Source organism: Choloepus didactylus, chromosome 6 (assembly GCF_015220235.1).
Source record: "Choloepus didactylus isolate mChoDid1 chromosome 6, mChoDid1.pri, whole genome shotgun sequence".
NCBI classification, from domain to species: domain Eukaryota; kingdom Metazoa; phylum Chordata; class Mammalia; order Pilosa; family Megalonychidae; genus Choloepus; species Choloepus didactylus.
Genome location: NC_051312.1, coordinates 13,331,550 through 13,352,263, shown reverse-complemented (window position 1 = coordinate 13,352,263; position 20,714 = coordinate 13,331,550). Strand labels below are relative to the sequence as shown.

Below are 20,714 nucleotides of genomic sequence, written 5' to 3'. Positions count from 1 at the left end.
TTTTCTTTAGAATATCTGGGTAACGACCTCAACCATCCTTTTTTCCCCTTCACATTATTTTTTGCTATTGTATTCCGTTTTTATTATACTATTTCATGGTGGTTCCAATTATTATTTAATATGTGACAATTCCTCGAGTGATGAAAAAAACACTTTTATCAATAAAGTGACCTTATTTCAGGCTAACAGGACCCCTGAAGTGTCAGAAGAAGCAACCCTGAAGTGTCAGAAGAAGCAAAGGCGACCCAGCCAGATGAATTTTATGTAATACCATGCAATTCAACAAGCCTTTGCCAAGTAAGATTCTGTCCTCAAGGCACTGAGTTTTCAAATGGAAATTAAACTGCGTGTCAGGGGCTCCCCAAACCCTTAAAAGATCAAGCCAAGGGCAATTCAAAACAGCACGAGCTACAGCCATCACAAATCACCCCAGAGGAGAAAAGATCTCACTGAAGTTTCCTTGCTAGTCAGCGCGCAGCAGGAGACCCCGCCCAGTTCTAGTCTCGGGGAGAACAAAGCCAGGGCGGGCCTGCGCTGTGCTCTGGCGCCCCCTAACGGTACTTAGGACTCATCACGCTTGTGACATTAAATCGCAATACTTGTTACTTGATGGACCCTCACAGTGAACTAAAGTCTGCCACAATTTATCGATGAGTTCATTTGCCTTCTCCTTAAAGTGAAAGATAGGAAAACCAGAATGATCAGATCCCCGAGGAATCAATTGTGGTTCTAGAGGAGTATGCCCTCCCCTCCTCCACGATCTAATTTTTAGGTTATTTTTCCAATAATTTTTAAAGACATTAAAAAAAAAGTATAGTTAATAATACAATAGGCATTCATGTATTTATAACTCAGTTGAACATCTAGAATACATAGCGTCATTTGAAGCACCAATCCTATTTTTCTTTCTCCTCTGAGGCAAGAAATAAGATTCAGGGCAGTATTTCTCAGATTCTTGCATGCATTTGTTTTAGTTTCCTGGCTGCTAAAACAAATACCATGCAATGGGTTGGCTTAAACAATGGGAGCTTATTGGCTCTTGGTTCTGTGGCTAGGAGAAGTCCAAACTGAGGCTTCAGCAAGGTGATGGTTTCTCCTAGAAGACTGTGGTGTGCTGGGGCTGGCTACTGGTTTTCCTTGGTCCTTGGCTTTTCCATCACATGGAGGCATCTTCTCCTTTCTCTTCTGGGTTCCAGCTTCTGATTGCTCCCGGTGGCGTCTTTCTCTGTGGCCTTCAATAATAGGTTAAGATCCATCCTGATTCAGTTGGCTCACACAACTGAAGTAACCTCATCAAAAGGTGGCTCTGAACAATGGGTTCAGAGCCACTGGAATGGATGAAGATTAAGGACATGTTTTTTCTGGGGTATATAAATCCAAGTACCAAAATATTTATATTTGTACCACCTATGTATGTATCCACAAACACATACAGTATTGATGTGTTTTTCAAAGTTTTCATATAAATGATGTCATACTGTATCATTCTGCAGGTCTTCCTTTTATTGATCAACATTCCATTTAAGAATTGTTCATTTGATGCATGTGGCTCTACTTGATTCATTTTTTCCTGTTGAAAATATTCATTATATAACTTTGTCCATTCAATTTTTTTTTTTTTTTTTTTTTTTTTTTTTTTTTTGTGTGTGATTCTGGGGCAAGTTACTTAGCGTTTTTAAGCTTTAGTATATAAATTTACCTCATGTAAAAATTAGGATGGATAACAGTAGTATTTACCTAAAAAGTTTGTTGGGAGAATGAAATGATGTATTCTAGAAGATGAGGAGTGCAGGGTTTGGCACACAGTATTTAATGAATGGCTAGCGACAGTAATATTATGTGACAGACCTGGTACCAATAGTTGGGGCTAGGAAGACTGTAAGACCCAGTTTCTGCTCTCTCTCATCCCTTACAACCTAGTATGGGAGGGTGGAGAGGAAAGCATAAAAGTGCTACCAAGCTCAGAGGAAGATGTGAGCCACTCATTTCTTTTTTTTTTTTTTTTTTTTTTTTTTTCATTTAAATTGTTACTTTTTTGGAAACAGACTACAGATAGTACCACAAAGTATAAAAAAATGCAAAAACAGCTCATATGAATTTTCTAACCTCTGACAATGTCATTGCTCAAGAATATAACTAAATTTCTTTTGAGGTATTTTATAATTTGGGTTTTACATTTAAAAAGTTTTTAAAAAAAACTCTACATAAACATGAATTCAGTAATTACTTAATCTTTTCTATTTATATTCTGATAAATTAATTGGCACTTAAAATAGCTACATTTTATTCATAAAATATCCAAATTAAAGGTTATACTCCAGAAATAGTATTTAACTTCTAAAATAATTGTTTTAACAGCAACATGCTTACAGTGGCTCAGTACTGCATATGATGAAGGTATTTCAGGAAAATGTGCTTACAATGGGCATAGCTATATTATAATTTGAAAACTTACATATGAAAAATAACCAGTCTACTCTTAAGGTTTCACTGATTCCACTAATTCAATTTTGAGGATACTAACAGAATTTTATATCACATTCCATATGTGATGATTTACATAAAAAAGTAAATCTTTTTAAAAAGTTTAATAATTCAAACCAAAACCTGCTATAAGCTAAAAAAGAAAAAATTCACTTAAAAACTATTTGAAAAAAATACACTTAACACTAGATTACCATTCTGAAGCTTTTTATGACTTTGATGACATGTTATTTTTAAGCAACTGAAGACTTGAACACCTTTATATGCTTCCAAATACTGTTGACAATCTTGTTTAATACTGTATTAGATGCCATTAAAGAGAGCCTTGTTCTCTGAATAAGCTTCCTTGTTATTGTGGGAAATACTATAAGGCATGAGCTTAAAATGCTGTGACACTGAAATACTGTTGGCTTCTGGAAGAATCTTCTGACATTTGGAATTCTAGTTAGACATCTGAGGAGTCACTCCAATCAGTCACAGTTACCAGGCTGCTTTTTAATGTGCTTGATTCATTTTCTTGAAGTCCTTCTTTCTCCCTTTGGCCCTCTAGCATTAGATGCACCTCAGGCACTTGGTATGTGAGTAGAATTTGATTCATTCTTCACCAGTGGAGGTTCCTTCTGTTCTTTCCCAGTTTTTTCCCCCAAAGATTTTTCTTCCTCTAAGGATGATATGTCCCAGTCATCCTCATCCACATCTGCACACTTTAGTCCTTCTGGTATTTCTTCTTCTTTGATGAATGCCTCAGCAACATTAATACCACCAACTAGTTTATTAACATTTCTGTGATTTGTAACTGTTTTTTCAACTTTTTCAGTTAGTGTTTTAATGGCGGTTCCTGGAGGCTTGGGAGAAACATCAGAGTCCTCAATTTCACTCTCTTTGGTCCAGTCAGTGTCACTTTTGGCAGTATTCATTGCAAAGCTACCCTTGTTGCTTTTAGATGATTGCAGAGGAGGTAAGTCTGGGGATGCATATGTCTGTACGAAGTCATCATCATCCAATTCCTCCTCTGAACTAAAGGGAGGGGTCGTAACAGTAGATGGCTTTCCGGGAAAATTATCTTCTAGGATATTTTTCCGAATTTTTGGAACAGATGTTCTATCAGTAAAAACTGGTCTTTGTCTAATCAAATGTCTGCTTTTGGAAGAATGTTGCATTGCTTTGGATCTTTCTCCAGTTGCAAGGGTATCCATTTGAGAAATACTGCATTTATCTGAAGACAGTAATGTTCTCTCCTCAGTTTTACAGCTGACCTGATATTCAGAGAATTCTCGAATTTGCTGAATGTTAGGTATTTGTCTTTCTCTTTCATGTCTTGCTGATTCCACATTTCTCAGCACTCTATTCAAGTGATCACTTGGGATACCATGTATATCTGTATTAATTCCCAAGATTTCCAGTTTCTCCACCAAGCTCTGTTTCAAGACAATTCTTATTTCCTTAGTGAGGGAGGGATTATTCTTCAAAGCTTTCCTTAAATGTACCTTGCTGTTATTTAATTTGAGTTCATTTTCCCTTACTTTTTCTTCCTCTGAAAGTTCTTCTATTGGTTCCAGTATGTGTGATGCGAATGCCTGTTCAGGTGCTATTGTTAGACCTGATTTAGCATCCAAAGTCTGTGGTGCTGGAACATTCACAGGTACGGCTGGGGCAGGTGTCTTAGGTTTGAAAGTTTGCCAGGCTAAAGGATTCCCTTTGGGTTCACTGACACTGTTTAATAGTTTACTGGTAAACTCTTTAATCTGCTGCGTCTGAGTAATAATCACCTCATTCTGTTCCTGGAGTCTCTGGCCTAGCTCTTCTATTCTTTTCTTGTAGAAAACATTACTTGCATTTAGATCATCTATCATTGAGGTTCGAAGTTTCTCTATTTGTGAAAGGAGCCGACCCTTTTCTTTCTTGTGTTCTTGATGAAGGGCTTGAACTCGAGCTGTCCACTTGCTTTCCTGACTATCAAGAAGTTGCATCACATTTTGGAAATCCTGAGGATACTGAGGACGGTCTTCTTTAAACTCATGTGCATCTTTTAATGTGCCTATGTTTGACTTGATCTGCATATTGGACTTCTGTATTTCTGACAATTGATATTCTAATGCTGAATTCTTGGAAGTTAGTTCTTTAAACTCCTTCATAAACATCTCCTTGACTTTTTCCATCTCATCAACTAGTTTCTCCTTTTCTTCTTCTTTCCATCTATCAAACAACTTCAGAAATTCTTCCTCTTTTGTTTTTTGCATTTCATACTCCTTAGAGAATCTGACCGCATGTGCATGCTGTGCCGCCTCTAACTGAGATTTGGTGAGCTGCAGCTGTTCCTTCAATATGTTGATTTCATCCTGGAGCTTATCGGTCTGCACCTTTTTCTTATACTCAAGGTCAGAATCTTCAGGATGGCGGCGTTGAATATGACTTTGCAGGAAAGCTTGGTTCATAAAAGCCTTGTCACAAAAATGACCCTGGTAATAGCTGGCTTTGGCCTCGATCATCAGCTGCTGGGTGGAGATCATCTTTTTCCTGCGTTTACACTCATCCTTGAGTAACTTGATCTCCCCCGCCTGTTTGGTGACCAGCTTCTTGCTCTGCTCGCAGTCGGCCAGGGTCAAGCGCAGCCGCTCCTCCAGGGTGTGCAGCTGCGAGGTGAGGAAGTCCTGCGAGTGCAGCAGGTACTCAATCGTGAGCTGTGCCAGGCGGATGAGTTTCAGCAGCACCGGGTCCACGCTCGACTGGCAATGCGGACACTTCTCGTCCTCCAGCTTGCAGAAGGTGATGTTCATGATGTTCTCCTGCAGTGTGAGCACGTCCACGGCCCCCGCCACCTTGTCCACGTCGATGGCGCTCAGCCGCCGCCAGTCCACGTTCTCCAGCCGCGGTCGGAATTGGAAGAAGGGCAGGGACCCCGAAGCCGCGGTGGGGGGAACACAGGCCATGGCGGCTGCGCTCGCCGCGCCCGCCGCAGAGGCGGCAGTGGCCGCCGGAACCTCCGGGCCGCTGGCCAGCGGATAGTACACATGCTTCTGGAAGGGCATGCTTGGAAGCTAGTGCGCCGCCTCTGGTTGCATCCAAGGAGGGGGGCTGGTCTCGCCAATCCGGGCCACCGCCGCCACACTCCTTGCGAGCTGGAGAAGGCCGGGACCCCGGAGGCGGGGGCGGCGGCCTAAAGTCTGGGCGTCCAGGCCGTTGCTATGACAGCGCCCCCGGGCGTACCGGCAGCAAAGGGCGCCCGCCCCGCGCGAGGTCAGCGCGCGCCCAGGGCCGTTACAAACTTATATCCGGGCTGCATTCTGTTTTCCGGAAAATTGAAAACATTTCTAGCAGCTCCTTGCAGATTTCGGGCCTCTCATTCTTGGGGTTTCTTGGGGCTGCCTGTGGTTACCACAGAGAAGGATGGCTGAAGAAAAGCCAGGCATTCCTCAGTGGCCAGCGAGGCCCTGCTTGGACCATCAGGAATTTTTTTTTTTTTTTTTTTTTAATTTCCTGGTAGCTAGGTGGACTGTCAGTTCCATCCACTGGACTGCAGGCTCAGCGGCAACAAGGATTGTGCTCCCTCTCGCTCACGGTTATATCCCCAGCATCTAGCTGCGCGCTCCTCGGCGGGCGCCGGGCGCTGCAGGCAGATGGGGACGACAAAGGGGATCCGGACTCCAGGGGCGCAAGTCGCGCAGGCGGTGCCCGTGGAGGCGGAGGAGAAGCAGAGCTAGTAGAGGCGAGCCGGCTTTTTTTTTCCAGGGCGCAGGATGAAGCCTGTCTCGTCTGGGCAAGTTGTGGCTAGGCGGGACGACTGGCGCTGCTCCCGGGCCTCACAGACTCCGGGCCGCGAGTGCCTCGGGATCCCCCACCCCCCTCCCTCAATTTATTTTCTTTATAATAAAATAATAGTAATTAGTTTGTGCTTTTCTTATCAAAACATTTTAATTCTTTTTATATTCTGAATACTAATGCTTTGTAGGTTATATGATTTGCAAATCACTTCTATCGGCGACTTACCTTTTTCTTTTTGCTTATGGCGTCTTTTGAGATATTGGATTTTTAAATTTCAAAGCCAAATGTGTCAGTCTTTTCTTTCACGCTTTTTGAGTCATATGAAATCCTCTCTATCCCACAGTGATAATGTAGTCTCCTATATTTTTTCCTAAGAATTTTAAAGATGTGCTTTCTATTTTTAGATGTTTCATTACCCCTGAATTTATTTAGGTATTTGTGCAAGGTAGATGTCTCTCTGAGTGTACAAGTGAGTTTCTCCAGGGCAGGGTACACATTGAATAGCCTAGGGAACTTTAAAAAATATTGACTTCTGGGTCTGATCCCAGAACTAGTTAACCCTAAATCTCTCCGTGTGGAGCTGAGACATCAGGATTTAAAAAAAAAAAACAAAAAGCAAAGCACAAAACAAAACAAAAAACCTCCCCCAGGGTGGAGAACCACTGCTCTGTGGTACATACCAAGAGTTGAATTGTTGGGGTGTATATTGGATATTGCTGGGGTAATATTGGATATTACCAAAGTGCTCTCCAAAAGTGATTCCAACTATTTATGATCCTCTGGTTCTGTAGGAGAATTCTGGTTGCTTTATATCATTGACAACACACAGGCATTATCATGCCAGTTGAGAGAAAAGGATATTCACCCAAGTCATGAAGTGGTGCTATGGGGTTATAATACCCAGAGCCTGTGCTCTCCACATTCTGTTCCACCAAGTATCACTTCTGTCAAAGATGCATCAACTCACTAACAGCCCTGGACTAGGGCACTGGTGATATTTTTGGTTCCGTATCCCATCCGGTTCCCACTAGGACTCTAAATTCAACCTCAGCTTGAAGGGAGAGATTCACCATACAATTGACTTCTAGAATCTTGGAGGCAGCCCATCCCATGAGCCTGGACTTTCAAAATACACAGAAACATTACATTAAGGGGGCTGAATATTTACCAGTGAGCTAATCTGCAAATACCAACTGACAATTGGAAAGTTGTCGAGTTTATAAAAATGCATCCATTCTTAGCTATGTGCCAAGAAGTTCCAAGGGTTTCAGAAGTATAAGGCAGGGTTCCTGCTCTGTAAACTGTCATCTTTTTGAGATATGGAGACTCCAATGTAAATGAGACAAGGCTTTTTGTTACTCAGTTTGAAATTGGCAGCCAAGATTTTAAATGGTATGATTTTAAAGAAATGATTAATGTGAGCCAGATGTTTGGACTACTTGATCTGGTGACTTCGTTACTGCCCTGGATCTCTAGGAATCTATGTGATAGGAAAGATGTGGTTGAAAACAAAGTATTCTGCTTGGTTTGGTAAGTGCCTCTAAGAGGCCCCCGTGCTTCCTGCCCTCTGTTTTTCATAAGCTTGCGTGGTTCCCTCCCACAATTAATAGGGCTGATTTGCATACACAGTTGGATGTCTGGGTATGTTGGTGTGTGACTTCTGAGGCTAAATCATAAAAAGCATTGCAGCTTCCACCTCGCCTTGCTCTGTCATCATTTACTTGCTCTGCGAGAAGGCAGCTGTCTGGTTGGGAGGACACTCAAGCAACTCTATGGGGTCATCCTTGTGGTGGGGAACTGAGACCTCTTGCCAGTAGTTAACACTAACTATTTTCCATCACAGGTGGGCTCAAAACCATGGACCAGAGGCAGAATGCAAATGCACTGTGGTTAAGTGGGCTGCAGAGCTTCAGGTCCAGAGGTGCAGGGGCATTCGGGAGTTTCATTCCTGGGTGGTGAAGGGAACTAAAATCTCCAATGAGACTGGCTCCTGGCTTAAGACTGTGGGCTGGACCAGGCCAGGCTAGAGGCTGAAATACATTGCTGCTGAGCACTGCATAAAGAAGCTGCAAGTCTAGGGGAGCAGGAGGACCAGGCTTGGATCTGCAACCTAGGGGGTGAACCAGGCTGCCTGTTGGCTTCTCCTGGTGGGGCAGCAGTGCCCAACCATGTAGTGAGAGCTGGCTCTGGGCAAGTGCCCTGGAGGATGGGATGGAGGCAACCGCAAAACCGTAAGATCAAGAAGTGTGAGCACAGAGGAAAAAAAGAGATAGATGAGGAGGAAAATAACTCATTCAATCCATAAGCCAATATTATAAAACACTGAAAAAAGGTAGTGCAAGGGCAGCAAACAAAATCAGTAAGCAGAATATGAGTGTACTCCAGATGAAATTAATCTCATAAAATAATCTGGCAAAGACTCCAAATAAATATGTTTACTTTGCCCAAAGAGATCAATGAATGAATAACTTCCTTAAGAAAAGAACAAAAAGTTATGAACATAAACAGATCAAAATAAAACACGGTTGGGGGCCAGAGTAACAATCTATTGGAAATGTCAGAAATGAAAAATATAGTTATTAAAATGAAAAATACAATAGACTGGATTTAGTCAAAAAGCAAACTAGGGAACTGAAAATCAGTTTAGAAGTACTCACCCAAAATGCAGCACAAATGAGGAAAGCAATTTTTGAAAAAGAAAGAAACAACAGTTAAGAGCATTAAAGAAAGACAGAGAAGGTTAACCATGAAAAATGGAAATTTCAGAAAGAGAGAATGAAGTAAATGGAAGAAAAGCAAAATTTGCAGAAATAAGAGCTGAGAATTTTCCAGAATTTAAGAAAGACATGACTCCTCATATAAAAATATTTACTTTGTACTTTGAATACAAAGCAGATAGATAAAAATAATTCCATCCAAGAAACTGCAGAACTTCAGGGATAGACAATGTTAAAGCATACCAGAAAGAATAGTTATTTACACAGGAATGACAATTTGTCTGATAGCAAACCCCATCAGTAATGACAGATAATGGAGTAATAGCAAAAAGAAGCATCAACCTAGACTTTCTAACCCAGTGTGATGGTTAGGTTCATGTGTCAACTTGGCCAGGTGATGGTGCCCAGTTGTCTCATCAAGCAAACACTGGTCTAACCATTAATGCAAGGACATTTCATGGCTGGTTTACAAACCAGAAGGCTGGTCTATTAAATCATCAGTCAATTGATTGCATCTGTGGCTGATTACATCTACAGTCAGCTAAGGAAGTGTCTTCCCCAATGAGAAAATACAATCAGCTGGATTTAATCCAATCAGTTGAAGACTTTTAAGGAAGAAGAGAGAACTTTCATTTCTTCTTCAGCCAGCCAGCCTCCCCTGGGGAGTTTATCAAAGACTTTCATCAGAGTTGCCAGCTTGCTGCCTGCCCTACAGAATTTGGACTCGTGCATCTCCACAGTTATGTGAGACTTTTATAAAATCTCATATTTACAGATATCTCTTGTTGGTTCTGTTTCCCTAGAGAACCCTGACTAATACACCCAGTTAAATTTTCATTTAAAAATGAGGACAGAAGAAAGATATTTTCCAAATTATAAAAGACTAAGAGTTTATCACTCATTTAAAGAAGGTATTAATACTAAAGGATGCACCTCAGCAAGAAAAAAAAAAAAAGTGGATCCAGAAGGAAGGCACGAGAATCAGGAATAGTGGTGAATGCTGACACTGATAAAATGTTAGTAAATTTAACTGTCAACTAAAAACAAAATGAAATACTAAAATATCCCATTTTTGTGTGTTTTTTTAAAAAAAGGTAAAATTAACTCTAGACAATGACAGCAAGATGATGGGGTGCAGCTTGGGGGATGTGGAATGGGTGGTTCCAGGGTGCTGAGGCCCTCCTGTGTTCAGGAAGAGGATACAAACACTACAGTTTGGACTTCGTTAGAAAAAAGGGGTGTTTTCCTACCTTGAAATCTATTTGTGAGGAAAATCTTACCACTGGAATTTTAAGACTCAACAATTTGAAAAACTATTTCTTTTGCCAAGTATATAAAAGGTCTCGGGAAGACACATCACCACAGACAGAACCCAGATACGTCAGGTCCGGATGGGGAACTAATTCTGAGTCTAGAAAACAGATGTCATTCCATCTGGAAAATAGGACAAAGTTTCGTCTTTGGAGGTTGGAGGGCTCTGAAGTGCCCTATTCTTTGCTATCGCCCCACTACATAGCTTAACCACAGCTTCTTGGTTTCTCTGGAACAAAGAATTTCTCAAATCAGAAATACCCTCTTAATCTCATTGAGGTCATTCCCAAGACTTTTAAAATGTTGGAATCCACGTTAGCCTCAAGTGATGCTCCTGTGAGTTCTCAAGTAAGTAATCCAATAGTTTATGGAGAGGCAGAGAAACTTCTCCATTTGGAGACATGAAGTCTTTTAAATAAACAGATGCCCTTTTTATCAGCAAGTATTTAAAGAGCATCTACTACGTACAAACGTTAGGCCATGTTGTATGGGATTTCAGAGTAAAGTACTCTTTTCAGGGCCTTTGGGGTTAAACTGCAGGTTGGAGGCAACGTATTATAATGACTTTAGAATCCGACAGACCATAGTTCAAATTCCTGTTCCTTTCCAGGCTCCTGCTCTGGGTCCAGAGCAAGTTGGCTAATCTCTTTGAGATTATGTGTCCCCTCATAAACTGCCATAACGTGGCAGAATAGTGAGGTCAGAGATCTGACAGTAAAACCACTCAGATGGCCTTCAAACTAGAGGTAGGACATTTGAAAAGTAATAGATTTGATTTGACTTGAACCAGAGAAAAACAATGAATTGGAAACTGTAAAGACATAAAAAAGGAAGAGTTCTAGATTGAAATTTACCTGAGTATTAGAAGAAGAGATAGCTTTTAATTTGATTTAAATTTATTTAAATTTGTAGCAAAATTCCACACAACTGATAGAACAATAGTATAGTCTATGATCAGGAGGTATTACAGGAATTAGATACTGTGTCGGTTTCAATGTGTTATGTCCCCCAAAATGCCATTATCTTTGATATAATCTTGTGTGGGCAGATGTATCAGTGTTGATTAGATTGTAATTCTTTCAGTGTTTCCTTGGAGATGCGCCCCACCCAACTGTGGGTGATGACTCTGACTGGATAGTTTCCATGGAGGTGTGGCCCCACCCATTCAGCTTGGGCCTTGAGGAGTTTACTAGAGCACTACATAAGCTCAGACAGAAGGCACGAGCTTGCTACAGCCAAGAGGGACACTTTGAAGAACGCATAGGAGCTGAGTGACGAGCTGCAGATGAGAGACAGTTTGAAGACGGCTATTGAAAGTAGACTCTTGCTCCGGAGAAGATAAGAGAGGACAAACACCCCAAGAGCAACTGAGAGTGGTATTTTTGAGGAACTGCAGTTTAGAGAGGAACGTCCTGGGAGAAAGCCATTTTGAAACCAGAACTTTGGAGCAGATGCAGCCACGTGCCTTCCCAGCTAACAGGTTTTCCGGACACCATTGGCCATCCTCCAGTGAAGGTACCCGATTGCTGATGTGTTACCTTGGATATTTTATGGCTTTAAGACTGTAACTGTGTAACCAAATAAACCCCCCTTTATAAAAGCCAATCCATTTCTGGTGTTTTGCATGCCAGCAGCATTAACAAACTAGAACAGATACCTAGTTATATATCCCCAATAAATGATCTCCCCAAAGGAATGTTTGGTTTTTTTTAGAACATTTATTTTTCTCAGAGAATAGAGTGTAAAAGATGGATAAAGAGAAAGGCACAAATTGTAGTGAGTAAAAATATGTGGTTTGTTGAAACCATAACATTGTTAAAAATGAAGTATTGGCATTGTCTGAGTGGATATTTCTAATAATCATATAGTATTCTCTAAAACCATAGACTTGGATTAGACAGCTTGACAAAAAGCTGCTGAGTAAACAAAAACAAGGCTTTTGGTTTTGCCATTTATCTTTGGGATTATTTCCTATACCCCCCACCCCTTCTGTTCATTAGCTGTAGGCAATCGAGGGGCCTCTATAGCCACAGCTTTCTCCATTATACTAGGCTTTAACCTACATCTTGTCAAGAATGTTTGCATTTCTGGAAAGAAAACTTTTCCCCTCTCTCTTTTTTTTCTCTTTTACTTCTAGAGCATTTTAGACCTTCAGAGTATTTTATTACATAGTGTCTTAACTTGCCTCGACTGCTATCACAATTACCACACAATGGGTTGGCTTAAACAATAAGCATTTGTTGGTTCACAGTTTCAGAGGCCGGAAGTCCAAAATGAAAATATCTGTGAGGCTTGCTTTCTCCCCAAAAGCTGTGGTATTCTGGTGCTGGCTGCTAGCGATCCTTGGGTTTTTTTCACTTTCCTGTTGCACAGTGATATCCTCCTTGTCTTTCTTCTGCTCTTCCAGTTTTCTGCTGACTTCTGGTTTCTTCTCTTTATAAGGCCTCCAGTAATCTGGAGTAAGACCCACCCTTATTCAGCAGACTACACCTTAACTAAAAATAACATCTCTAGAAGGTCTTATTTATAATGCGTTCACACCCACAGGAATGAGGATTAAGATTAGGAACATCTCTGAACTGGGGTACATAACTCAATGTACCAAACACAGAAATAGATATGACAAATCTTCTCCCAGGGAGTTCTTCAGAAGTCCAGCTTTAGAAAGCACATTTTTCCACCTTTACTGTTTTTTCTTACCCAGCTTGAAAACTTGATCTCCATCATCATCAAATATGGAGCCATTTACAGGGAAAAAAGGTCTTCTGTGGAGGGACTTTCATGACATTGGCTAGTTCCATGATGCAGTGGTCTCCAGGTTGCTTTGTAGCTTAGGGTTGGTCAGTGACATGGATTTTACTGATTTGTATAAAATGATAAAAATAAGAATAATGCAATGAGTTTTTCATAAAGTAAATTAATTTATGCTACTATGATGTTTTCTAAGATTATGTCCCCTCTATCTTTTTGAGTTAAAATGTCTTTTCTCATGATAAGAAGATGCTAACAGGTGATAAGTTTAAAAGAAAATATATTTACTCAGTAACATTAATGCTTTGCAACCAACCCCATATAGATGTCCAAATACTTTTGTAAAATTTACTGCCCTGGGAAATCCAAAAGTCCAGAGAATTACTGTTTTAATGGATTTAAATTGTACATATCATTCTGATGAAATGCTTTTGAATAATCCAGCTCTACATAGTTAAGAAGTCAGTTCCCCAAGCACAACTTCATGCTTAGTTAGAACCACTATTTGAGAGACTACTGGCCTGAAAATCAAGACCACAGAATCAGAATCTTACACCTAAAGGAAACTCAGAGATACCTCTGGGGAGAAAACTGACTTCAATAGTTTCTAGTCCTAGTTCTGCCACTAACTTGCCCCATGGCCTTGAGCCAGTCACTCATCAGTCTAGTCCCAGTTTTCTCAACTGCAAAGGGCCTCTTCAGTCTGAAATTCTGTGACTTAAGTCAATAATCTTCAAATTTAACCTCTTAGGAAAATGAAATATTTCCTCAAAGGGAAGTCTGGGGAAATTCAGGCTGATGCAGACAGCAGCAAAACACTCATTTTTTAATTGCCCTAAATAGTCATGAATGAATTATAAGGCTTTTGCTCTAGAGTAAGCTGGTATTGAGGGAAAATTTTTCAGAAGAGATTTCTTATCTTTTTTTATTTTTCTTCCATAAACTCACATCCTTTCTCAAAACCAGTAAAGCTAAACGCAGACAGTTACTGCCCCCTAGTGGACACATAGCATAAGGCTCATCTCTAAATTCAGAGATTAAAACGTGATTCCCAAGGCGCTGAAAGAATTTGTTTTTAAAGCTGGAGGATGTCATCTGTTTCAACTTCTCTCTGCAGTTGGGGAAGCTGACACTCAAAGTCACACAGCTGGCTTCACACCTTCTTGCATAAATTGATACAACTACTTTGGAAAACTGACCAGCAGTATCTCATTAAGTTAAAAATCCACTGGCCATATGACCCAGGAATTCTGTTTTTAGGTCTTTACCCAAGAGAAATGAAAACACACATCCACGAAAATACTTGTATATTAATGTTAATAACAATTTTATTCATAATAGCCCCAATCTGGAAACAACCCAAATGGTGAATACATTGTTTTATATTTATGCAATTTAATACAACTCAGCAATAAAAAAGAAGCAAATACCAGTACCCAAAACATGGATGAATCTCAAAAACATAATGCTGAACAAAAGAAGCCAGAGAGAAAAAAGTACATTCTGCATGACTGCATTTATATGCAGTATGGGAAGTTTGACTGAAAAGGGGCATGAAGAAAATTTCTGGGGTAGTGGAAATGTGCTGTACCTTTTGGTGGTTACACAGGTGCACACATTTGCCCAAACTCACTGAACTGTACCCTGATAATCATATGTAATTATACTACAATAATGTTGATTTTTTTATAAAGCACATAGATGGCCAGACCCTGGGGTATGGTGGCTCATCAGACTTACTCCATGGGAAGTCTCGCTGGCTCCACACTCCTCTATGGATTCGACTAGGAAAGATTCTGGAACCTTCTTAGGAGGCAGAATAGGGGCTTAGGAGGCAGAACAGGGGCCCAGGAGTCAGAGTCTGTAGTTAGAATCTGGATCCCCCACTTACCAGCTTCTTAATATTGAGCAACTTATTTAACCTTTCTGAACTGGTTTCCTCATCCGTGAAAAAGAGATAATACTTTCTTTCAAAGAGCTGTTGAGAGGGTAAAAATGTTCATAGCAGCCTTACTCATAAGAGAAAAATTTGGAAACAACCCAAACTCCAAATGTCCACCAACAGTAGAATGCATAAATTGTGACAGGTCAGATGATAAGCAATTAAGCAGCAGCAATAAGACTGAAGGAGTAATGGCCACATCTAACAGCAGGAATTAGTCTCAGAAACATAGTGTTGAGTGAAAAATACCAGGCACAAGAGCAGACTGACATATACAGCAAACCTGTACGTTTAGAGACGCATGCTTGGGTGGTGGAACTATAAAAGCAATAAATTAACATGTATATTTTGTAAAGGTCCTTTGGAGGAGGCAGTAATTGGGAAGGAGCAGGAGAGGCTTCTGGGAGGCTGGTGATGGTTTTTCAGGAGTGTTTTTGTGCACTTTCTTACGTGTGTTAGATTTCACAATAGAAAAAGGAAAACCTCAATCGGTTTCAGCTGGAGGCTGACTGAGCAGTGAGGACGTGCCCGGGGCCCACCCAGCCCCTGCAGCACGAACCCGCCGGGAGCCCGCCGGCGAAGCCACACACTCCAAAAAGCCACAACACCAGCCACCCCACACCTCCAGGCAAATAGAGCACAAATCCATTCAGCACAGACAGCCCGGGAATTGCCCCCTCGCTGCTCAGCATTCACTCTTCCGGCACTCACCCACACACCCAATCAGCGGTCTCGGGCCGCCTGCGCCTGCGCGTACGAGCTCCGGGCGGGGAGGGGGGGAGGGTGGTGACTTGGTTGCGCACGCGCTCTCTGCCAGAGCTGGGTGGGTTTAACGCCTTTGTGTGCGCGCCTGTAATGCGGGGACCCGGTGCGGAAACCAGGCGTTTGCTGGGGGCTGCCCTCTGGGCAAGGGGTGTGGCACAACCCCTGGGGCTGCAGTCACGTGACCTTTGGACTGCGTGGCACGTTGCTATAGAATCACCCGTGCTCAGTTCCAATAACGTTCTAGCGCAGACGTCTGCAAACTTTATGTAAAAGGCAAGGTAGTAAATAGTAAATATTTTAGGTTTTGGGGCCCAACACAAAATCTAGGCTATTCTGTAGGTGCTTACATAACACGAGAAAATAGAAAGTTTAACACATTTTTTATTGACAAAGTTAAAAATATAATAAAAATTGAGCACAACTTTTTTTGTTAAAGTACAGGTCTACTAATGAGAAGAATGGAATATTTTTTTTTGGGGGGGGGCATGACATTTACCTTAAATGGAGTTTCAAAGTTAGTGTTCTGTATCATTAAAATTTACTGCAAAAGGAGAGGCTAGGCATCCCTATGGTTGTGCCTAGGAGCCTCCTCCCGAATGCCTCTTTGTTGTTCAGATGTGGCCCTCTCTCTCTGGCTAAGCCAACTTGAAAGGTGAAATCACTGCCCTCCCCCCTACGTGGGATCAGACACCCAGGGGAGTGAATCTCCCTGGCAACGTGGAATATGACTCCCGGGGAGGAATGTAGACCCGGCATCGTGGGACGGAGAACATCTTCTTGACCAAAAGGGGGATGTGAAAGGAAATGAAATAAGCTTCAGTGGCAGAGAGATTCCAAAAGGAGCCGAGAGGTCACTCTGGTGGGCACTCTTACGCACACTTTAGACAACCCTTTTTAGGTTCTAAAGAATTGGGGTAGCTGGTGGTGGATACCTGAAACTATCAAACTACAACCCAGAACCCATGAATCTCGAAGACAGTTGTATAAAAATGTAGCTTATGAGGGGTGACAATGGGATTGGGAAAGCCATAAGGACCACACTCCACTTTGTCTAGTTTATGGATGGATGAGTAGAAAAATAGGGGAAGGAAACAAACAGACAAAGGTACCCAGTGTTCTTTTTTACTTCAATTGTTCTTTTTCACTCTAATTATTATTCTTGTTATTTTTGTGTGTGTGCTAATGAAGGTGTCAGGGATTGATTTAGGTGATGAATGTACCACTATGTAATGGTACTGTAAACAATCGAATGTACGATTTGTTTTGTATGACTGCGTGGTATGTGAATATATCTCAATAAAATGAAGATTTAAAAAAAAATCAGTGAAATATAATAAGAAATTTGGTTACTTTAAAAAGTTGGGTTATATGTAATTTTTACTTTTTCTCATTGAAACTTTTATATGTTTTCCAAATTTTATTCAAGGAGCATATATTTGTGTTGTAATCAGAAAATAAACAATAAACATTATTTTTACTGTTATCTCTAAAAAAAAAAATTAGTATTGTTGATATTATACCTTTGCATCATGCTCTTAAATGGCTTGGCATGGCACCATTACCAATGTTATCTGTATTTGAAATTTTGATATTTTGTTCACCATGGACTTTTTGCATTACTTTTGATTTTTTAAAACCTTGCATTCAAATACTATTTCCTGAGTTTTTTGGTGCCCCTTAAATTTGGGGCCCAAGGTAAATGCCTCACTATCCTTCCCTGCTTTAAAACCTGAAGCACACTTTTTCACTTTAATTATTATTCTGGTTATTTTTTGTGCGTGTGGTAATGACGGTGTTGGGGATTGATTTTGGTGATGAATGTACAACTATGTAACAGTACTGTGAACAATCGAATGTATGATTTGTTTTATATGACTGTGTGGTATGTGAATATATCTCAATAAAATGAATATTAAAAAAAAATTTACTGCAAATGTTCATCTCTTAATGCTGATCTGAAATGAGAATATCCATTTCGTCTTTGAAAATGTCTTTTCACACAGATAAGCCCTGCCAAATACTGATAGTCCGTGAGCATATGATTTTAATTGATCATATTAATCACTTGGAAGCATTTATAGAATTCTTTATTCTATTTATAGATTCTTCTCTTGATATTTGTCTTTTGGCAGGTCGTACTTTGCCAACCACTGGTCTAAATCTTTGCCAGCAAAAGAAGTACTTCGATATGCAAATGACCCCCAAAAAGGCCATTTCCATTTTCTGCCCCAGAATTGTGCTCTTCCAGAAATACTGACTTTGTGACTTCTTGCAGTAGGGGGAGAACCCCACTTCCCAATGCAAAGGTGTGGGTGTACCCCCAAATCCCTGTAGCCCAACTTTATTACCAACCAATGGTCCAATGTGGAGGCAAAGGGTTTTAGGCGCAGTTGTAGGTGGGTGCAGCCAGTCAGGAATCATTCCTTTTACTGTTCAAGGTCAAAGCCATAGGACTTGGTCTTTGATTGCATGGGGGAGGCAAACCAAAGAAGAGGAAGTGATGTTACCTGGAGATTGAAGTTAAATAACAAGTTTGTTAGTAGTTCCTGTACTGTACAAGAATTTTATGGTGCCCTTGAGGCCTTTGTGCATAAAAAACATGATTCAGGAGTAACTGTTTTTAAAAATATTTATTTCATTAAACTTGAGGTGTTAAAGGGCCTAATTCTTCCTAAAGCTTTTGGAAGTTCATTTTACATGTATAAAGCTAGCAAATAGCAAGTTTGCTATAGTGAAATAGCAGTTAATCACTGTTAAGTTCTCACTCAACAGACAAACTTCTTTAAGCATTTTGGGTTGCATTTAAAATTTAATACATTCAATTTTTTTTTTGAGGACTTCAGTAGTCTGGTTCAACAACCTGCCGCGCCCCTCCCCCCCCCCAAGTATTAGGGTGAACCATATGAAATTTTATTTCTTCCTTTCCAATTTGGATCCCTTTTTTTGTTTTACTTGACTAATTGCCCTGGCTAGCACTTCCAGTATAATAAAAAGCAGTAGTGAAAGCGGGTATCCTTGTCTTGTTCCTGATCTTAGTAATTTCCGTAGTAGTGTTACCCCACCCATTTAGGGTGGGTCTGAATTAAATCACTGGAGCCATATAAAAAGCTCATACAGAAGGAGCTCACTGCTTGCTGCAACTTAGAGAGACATTTTGAAGACGGCCATTCAGAGCTGCAGAGACATTTTGGAGAAAGCAATCTAGGAACAAGCAGTAGCCTAGAGAGGAACGTCTTGGGAGAAAGCCATTTGGAAACCAGAACTCTGGAGCAGATGCCAGCCACGTGCCTTCCCAGCTAACAGTGAAGGTACCCAATTGTTGATGCGTTACCTTGGACAATTTATGGCCTTAAGACTGTAATTGCGTAACCAAATAAACTCCCTTTATAAGAGCCTATACATTTCTGGTATTTTGCATCCCGGCAGCATTAGCAAACCAGAACAATTGGTATTAATTCTTCTTTGACTGGTAAATTTTACCAATGAAGCCATCTGGGCCTGGACTTTTCCTTGTTGAGAGTTTTTGTTGTTGTTGTTGTTGTTAGATTAAAACTCTTTATTTGTTACTGGTCTGTTGAGATCTTCTATTTCTTTTTGAGTCAGTTTAGGTTGTTCGTTCCTAGGAATTTGTCCATTTCATCCAGATTGTCTAATTTGTTGGCATACAATTGTTCATGATATCCTCTTTTAAAAAATTTTTTATTGTATTTTTTGTTGTAGAATATAACATATATACATAAAAGTGATAACTTTCCAAGTGTAATTTAGCAAATAGTTAGCAAATTTCAAAGAATATTATAGGTTATTTGATGGTTAGGTTCATGTGTCATCTTGGCCATGTGATGGTGTCCAGGTGTCTGGTCAAGCAAGCACTGGCCTGTTACTGCAAGGGCATTTGTGACTGGTTAATAAACCAGAAGGCTGATTTATTAAATAATCAGTCAATTGGCTGTAGCTGTGACTGATTACATCAACAAAGGACATGTCTTCTGCAGTGAGAGAATTCAGTCAGCCAGATGTAATCCAATCAGTTGAAGACTTTTAAGCAAGAAAGTTAGAAGACCTTCACTTCTTTGGCTAGCCAGGGAAGCATTTCCTGAGGAGTTCATCAAACACCTTCATTGGAGTTGCCAGTTTGCTGTCTGCTCTACGGAGTTTGGACTTCTGCATACCTACAGCTGTGTGAGACACTTTTATAAAATCTTATATTTATAGATATCTCTTGTTGATTCTGTTTCCCTAGAGATCCCTAACTACTACAGGTTACAATTCCACAGTTCCAGTTATTTCCTTATTCTGAAACATAACATATATACAAAAAGGTTCTACATGATACCCTCTTACAGTCCTTTTTATTTGTGTAAGTTCAGTAGTAACATCTACCCTTTCATTCCTGATTTTAATTGTGTCCTCTCTCTCTTTTTTCTTTGTCAATGTAGCTTAAAGTTTGTCTGTGTCATTGATCTTTTTTAAAACCAACTTTTGGTTTATTGATTCTCTCTTGTTTTCCTATTCTCAATTTCATTGATCTCTGCTCTAGTCTTTATTGTTTCTTTCCTTCTGCTCATATTGGGCTTGGTTTGCTCTTCTTTTTTGCAGTTTCTTCAGGTTTGAAGTTAGGCTACTGATTTGAGATCTTTCTTCTTTTATAATGTAAGCATTAAGAGCTATACATTTCTCTCTCAGCACTGCCTTTATGCAGCCCATAAGTTTTGGTATGTCATGTTCTTGTTTTCATTTGTCTCAAGATATTTCCTAATTTCACTTGTGATTTCTTCTTTGACTCATTGGTTGTTTAAGGGTGTATTGTTTACTTCCCACACATTTCCAGTTCCAGTTCTTCCTGTGTCATTGATTTCTAGATTCATTTCATTGTTGCTGGAGAAGATACTTTGAATGATTTCAATCTTTTTAAATTTATTCAGTTTAGTTTTGGAACCCAACATTTGGCTTGTTCTATAAAGTTATCTATGGACACTTGA

At 40.3% G+C, this 20,714-nt stretch overlaps 1 protein-coding gene across 1 annotated transcript; it reads right to left on the bottom strand.

Moving 5' to 3' along the window:
• Positions 1 to 2,023: 2,023 nt before the first annotated feature.
• On the bottom strand, positions 2,024 to 5,597 carry LOC119536209 (zinc finger protein DZIP1-like). The gene has a single exon (XM_037838914.1). The coding sequence runs from the start codon at positions 5,511 to 5,513 to the stop codon at positions 3,048 to 3,050; it is 2,466 nt and encodes an 821-aa protein (XP_037694842.1). The 5' UTR covers positions 5,514 to 5,597; the 3' UTR covers positions 2,024 to 3,047.
• Positions 5,598 to 20,714: the final 15,117 nt, after the last annotated feature.

Bases quoted from the DNA above. Each gene is read 5' to 3' on its own strand.
- LOC119536209 (XM_037838914.1), bottom strand. From the start codon at position 5,513: ATGCCCTTCCAGAAGCATGTGTACTATCCGCTGGCCAGCGGCCCGGAG.